Genomic DNA, 6,000 nt, shown 5'->3' with positions numbered 1-6,000 from the left:
TTTCTTAAAGTCCTGTATCATCATCATGAGAAGTGATTTTACATCTGAATCTTGCTTTTCTGGTGTGACGGTGTGTCCAGGACTTGCTCTGGTGGGATAATTGGGTTCTGATGATGCCAAGTAACCTTGGTTTGTGTTGTTTATTTTCTTACGCTTTCCCCCCTACTCCCCCCCCCCCACCGCCACCATCTGGTTATCTCTAGTGCTACCTGTCCTTGCTAAATCTTGACGGGAGCCTGTCCTTCCTGTGATCCTGGTTGTGTCAGAACTCCTCAGAATCAAGCTGTCTCTGGGATCCTGTGATTCTGGGATCCTGCAACCCTGGGCTCGTTAGAGCACCTGGGAGTGCAGCAGCTTTTTCTGGGTGTTGTGGGACTGGCTGTGGAGCTTGTGCCCAAGGTCTGCTCAGGACACCAGCCCAGAAAGACAGGAAGGAACTCAAGCCACTCTGCTAGCCGAGTTCCTGTGTGCCTGGTCCCACTGGTCCCAGTTACTCCCAGTGTTGGGACAGATGTTGTGTCCTCCTCACCTCTGATCCTGAGTGTGTCCAAGTGCCTGGGAGTGGAGCTTCCTCTGGGTGTTGTGGGACTGGCTGCTAGGAGGAACCATGATGCTTTGTGGTTCCATTCTCATTCCTTCCCACTCTCTCTCTGTCATTCTCTCTCTCTCTCTCTCTCTCTCTCTCTCTCTCTCTCTCTCTCTCTCTCTCTCTCTCTCTCTCTCTCTCTCTCCCTCTCTCTCTCTCTCTGTCTCCCCCATTAGATGAAATAGAAACACGCCATGACCCAAAGCTGCTTTAGTAAAGAAGTTATTAGTTGCACATGGTGAGAGGTGAGAAAGAGGATGGGCCCTGGATCCTCGGAGTGCCAGGTGTCAGTCTAGGATGTGTCATAGGAGCTTTGTGCTCACCTTTCACTCTCTCAAGACATTGTCCTTTGGGAACTCTTGTGCTCACCGTGTCTTCACTGTGATAGTCTGTAGTCCAACTCCCAACAAAGGTCAGCAGCAGCTGTCAATGGAAGTCCAAGGATCTAGCAGTTGCTCACTCCCACAAGGCAAGCAGGCAAAGCAGAGCCCAACTCTTCTTAGTTAACTAATCTTGTAGAGGTTTTGAAGAACTCTTCAAAAGTGAAATGACATTAAGTCATCTGTAGTTTATCTGTTGTATATTTTAAGTATTTAGGAGTCAGACCCTCTGCTGCCTACACCTGTACTTTGATTAGGCCCAGTATTCTCAGGGAGGATGGGCGACATGCTACATTTCTATTCTTTGTGTTATTAGAAGTTAAATTTATTATATAGACTAGCACTAAAATACTTATCTAGCACTTAACTGTTTCCTATGCTATTTTCCATAAATATTAAAACTGATGATGTTTGTTATAGAGAAACAACCTGAGGATGAAAGCCCTCAAGCCTTCTCACAGACCGGATCCCCTCGCCTGAATCGGGCAGAGCTTCCAACCAGGCCTGCCCCACAGGAGGCCTATGATGTCATCTTACAGAGGAGAGAAAATGAAGGGTTTGGTTTTGTCATCCTCACCTCTAAAAGCAAGCCACCCCCAGGAGGTAAGGGCCACTGTAGCCTGTTCTCTCCAGGAAAGTCCCATTTTCTGGGTTTATTAAATGAATTAAGACCTGTGTATAAGCCAGGCAGTGATGACGCACGCCTTTAGTCCCAGCACTGGGGAGGCAAAGGCAGGCAGATTTCTGAGTTCGAGGCCAGCCTGGTCTACTGAGTGAGTTCCAGGACAGCCAGGGCTACACAGAGAAACCCTGTCTCGAAAAACCAAAACCAAAACAAAACAAAAAAAGACCTGTGTATAAATTGTCTTAGAGATTTATCTTTTTTAAAGTAGTAAAATCAGACAATCTAAACCTTTCAGCCTTCTGATTTCTCTGGCATCTCAAATGCTACCAAAAAAAAACCCTAAAAAACAAAAAACTTAGTTTTCACCAAAATTGAGGAAATATGGCAGGGATCTAATTTTATGAATTTAGAAAAAAGGTACAATTTAAGTTTTTTTAAGTACTAATTTTTAAGTTTGGAGGGTGCTGATTTTCTAAAGTAGAAATGAATTAAATTCTGAGAACAGTTGAGATGGAGGAAAACTGGGAAATAGAAAACCTTGCCCCGATTATGCCTTAGTTATTCCATGTTGTAAATAATAAGTGTATTTTAATTATGAGAATGATAAGAGGCATTTGTGCCTTTCACATATATTTCATCAAAAGGCAAGATTTTATTAGAACCTTTAAAAATTAATATTCTGAGCCAGTGTTAACAGTTTCCATCTAAGATGGATGAATGTATATATAAAAGAGAGGTAATCCAGCAAACATACGGCTGTTAGGATTCAGCTCAGTAAATCTTTGCCTTGTCTTTATGTTTCTAAAAATAAGAACCCTAACTATGATTATGAAATGCAATTGGATATCAGGTAAGAAAAAGTACACTGATATTTCTGTATTATGCTTATCTAATAACTATTTTTTCTAAGTCAGAACAATAAAAATCCTTGACCACATAAGAATATGCTCTGGCCTTTGACAGTGAATTTGATTATTTCTTGAGTAAAAGATCCTACTAAAACTAAATAGTGACTGAGACCCTAGTAAAAAAAGAAAAATGTAAAAGAAAATGTTTTCAGGAAACTGCAAAAATCTTGCTACAATTAATACATGCATGTAAAAGGAGAAGATGCTGTAATGTAGGTAGGTATTACTATAGTATCAGGTCACTGCTCAATGATACTAGTTCCATTTTCCCAGAGCGTTGCTATGGTAACACTTGGAACTAGAACTGTCACTGATGCTGTGAAGATAATTATGTAGCCTATGTCAGAATAGGAAACAAGAAATAGTTTTGATGCAGAGTCTTTGGAAGTCAGACTTTTCAAAACAAATAACTATTAAAGAAAGTCAGATTGGTCATTTTAATTCCATATAATAATCTAATCCCTGACATTCAGATCAATAAGTATAGTAAAAGATTTTTATATTATGTGATAAGTGCTGAATAATTTTATATTAAAAATGCTCTCTTCCTACTACTGCAAAAAATAATGATAATCTAGTGTTCATCATAACACAAAGCAATATAGGTAAATTCAGTAAGAAGATACATTACTAACATTCTTAAACATTTTCATATTAATTTGTTCACATTAAATTTTTGCTTTTATTCATTTAAACACTTTAATATTTTGATGGCTTAGTATATGTGAATATTTGACCTAATTAAATTATTTCATTAATTTTTTGGCTTCATAATCAGACAATCTTTTATTCAAGCCTATTCTATCTTTAATATCAGATGGACTTATCTTGGGACAGGTTGTTTACCCTGCAAGAACCGTAGTTTCCCCTGTAAACTCAGGGTGGTGCTAATATCCTTGTGGGTGTGGTAAGTTTGAGGCTGTGGTAAGCACATAGATTCTGGAGCTGACGGAAGCTGCTGTGGCTTATGGTGATTGCTGCTGCACATGTTATTCTCAGCTTACCTAAAACGTTGCTCCAGGTTCTGGCCTGCAGTGTGAGGGAAGGGTAAGTTAGTTGGGTCTGTGAGACAGCACCGTATCATGTTGTCTAGGCTGTTCTTGAACTTATAGGCTCAGCCCCAGAGTAGCTGGGACTTGGCAGTGACACACATGTACCCAGCAATCTTCTCTATTAGGGAGCCTCCAAAATTGTTATCAGTACATAATAATAAGATATGAAAACCAAATTCAAATATAAGACTGAGGCAAAAAACTAACGTGTGGCAGGAAAGGAGTGTTTGAAGCTCATTAATTATCAGTGTGAACATAAATTAGACTCACATGGTTGGCATGCTCTTTATAAATATTCAGAGTTTTTAGTCAAGGTACAAAATCAGAATTGGTGATTTCACTTAACTGCTAGATAATAATGTCCCAAGTCCTGGGTCCTGGGGCATTCCCCTTAGAATACCACTTGTCTCATTCAGAGAGAAGAATCTTGGGTAAGTGCAAATGATGGGCTTCCGTTTCCAGAAGCAGTCCAGTTAGTGCAGTTAGTGACAGAGCTGTGCTTTAAAGGGGAGGATGCACTGTTGGAAAGGCAGAAAACCTGTCTGTTCCATTTTCTGAACCTTGTCTCAGACCCCTGTTCAACTAGATCACTTTTTTCTCCTAGGTAAATGTGTCTTTAGTGACATGTGTATCAAGAGTTCTAGTAGTATCTCTGGAAGCAGTTTTCAAGACCAGGCAGTCCCAGCCAGCATCCTTGCAGTGAGCCTTAGTGCTTACAAAGCCCTGCTTAGGCGAAAGGACATGGCTCATTTCACTGCCCGTGCTGCAGACGTGTTACTGTTACTCTTATCATACACTTTTCAGTTTTGCTTGCAAAGGGTTTATTTGAACAAGGTGGACATTTCCAGTTACTGTCTTTCCTTTCACTGAAAATAAATGTTGAAGAGTACTAACCTGACCTAAGGAGCTGGATGTGCCAGACTGTGAGGTAGATTGAGGCCAGAGATAGATATGGGAAAGATGGTATTATGGCAGATGTCCATAGACTATATACTAACAAAAATAAGGCAAAACCTGACGCTGTGTGAGCTCTGAGGAAATACCAGGACAGGCTTCCCAGTCCACTCAGCATGCGACCTCTCAGGGTCTGTTGGCTCTAGATACTTTGGTGGCTCTGCTCCAAGTGTCAAGACATTAAGACTCTGACCACTTTTGTTGTTTGTGTTTGTTTCTTTGTTTTTTGGAGGGGAAACTGGGAAAGGAGAAATTTACATATAAATAAAGAAAATATATAATTAAAAAAAAAAAAAAAGAATCTGACCACTTCTATCACCCAGACACACTCTGTGGGAAGTTTCATACCACCATTCTGCCATGCCTTGCTGTTGCTCTGCCCACATTTGGTAAAAAAGGGGACCACTGAGATTTCAGAGATGAATTCTGTTTGGTGCTTTCCCAAGTCTGAACAAACCCTGCAGTGTGCCAAGTTGTTGAATGATTTCTTCTTAGGAGATTTAGGGTGTCACAACAGGGCCACCATATGATTTGTCACATGTTTCTAATAGACCACCTGTTATACTATTAGTGAGCCAGTTCAGAATGTTTGCTAGAGGATCTGGCCCTTATTACACTGACATTTTTCTAATTATTCTATTTGCAAGGAAAATGGACTCCTAAGTGTTTGATTTCATTTTGTGCTAAAGGGCACTTGTTTCTGACATTAATTGTCCTCCATTTAAAAGTAAAATCTATCACTGTATAATCCTAGCAAAGTTGAGGACATAAATCATGACTAAGAATAATTTTTCCAATCCAATTGAAAGTCTATTACGAGTCTATAGAACACTCCCAGCTATGACTCAGAAATACTAGTAAGGAGTGTTTTACTCAGGAAATTAAACCTAACTCAGTGCCATCTCTTCATATCAATCAGTGGTCATGAAGAACCCATGAGTATTGACCTTGGCTAGAAAACTCATAGAGAATGTAGACTTGTTTCTTAGTACAAATACTATTGATTGCAAATTGGATGATACCTTGTTTGACAAGATTCCCTGAATGTCTAGAGACTTGTCTTAAGCTGTGACAACACAGTGCCCACCCCCAGTCAGTCTGCAAGGCCCTTATACACTAAGCCAGAGCTGTAACAGCATGCCTGAAGCCCTACATAAGGTAGTCACAGCTACGTGCAAACTGGAGAACCAAATCGTCTTAACACTAAATATTCAGCCTTTATTCTCATGTAGCTTTTGAATTTTAAAAAGATCTAAAGACTAATTTTTATGCCAATGTGTATATGTGTTGGGAGGATGATATGCATCTACATGTGTGTGTGTATATGTGGAGGCTAGAAGACAGCTTGAGGTGTATTCCCTAGGAACACACCTTTCACCCAGGGTCTCTCATTGACCTGGAGATCATCAATTAGACTAGGTTTGCTATCTTGCTAGCCCCAGGGATTTTACTGTCTTGAATCCCTAACACTGGGATTTTAATCATCTGCCCCTAT

The 6,000-nt window shown here is 40.2% G+C and overlaps 1 protein-coding gene across 3 annotated transcripts in view; it reads left to right on the top strand.

Annotated features, from left to right (window-relative positions):
• The window catches only part of Magi3 (membrane associated guanylate kinase, WW and PDZ domain containing 3), a 193,966-nt gene that overhangs the window by 168,037 nt on the left and 19,929 nt on the right, over positions 1 to 6,000 (top strand). For all 3 annotated transcript variants that reach the window (XM_031375051.1, XM_031375050.1, XM_031375052.1), the window contains exon 15: positions 1,387 to 1,569. In XM_031375051.1, the coding sequence (XP_031230911.1) occupies positions 1,387 to 1,569 (183 nt within the window). The remainder of the gene's footprint in view (positions 1 to 1,386; positions 1,570 to 6,000) is intronic.

This window comes from Mastomys coucha, unplaced genomic scaffold (assembly GCF_008632895.1).
Source record: "Mastomys coucha isolate ucsf_1 unplaced genomic scaffold, UCSF_Mcou_1 pScaffold16, whole genome shotgun sequence".
Classification (NCBI taxonomy): Eukaryota; Metazoa; Chordata; class Mammalia; order Rodentia; family Muridae; genus Mastomys; species Mastomys coucha.
This window is presented reverse-complemented; position numbering and strand designations above follow the sequence as displayed.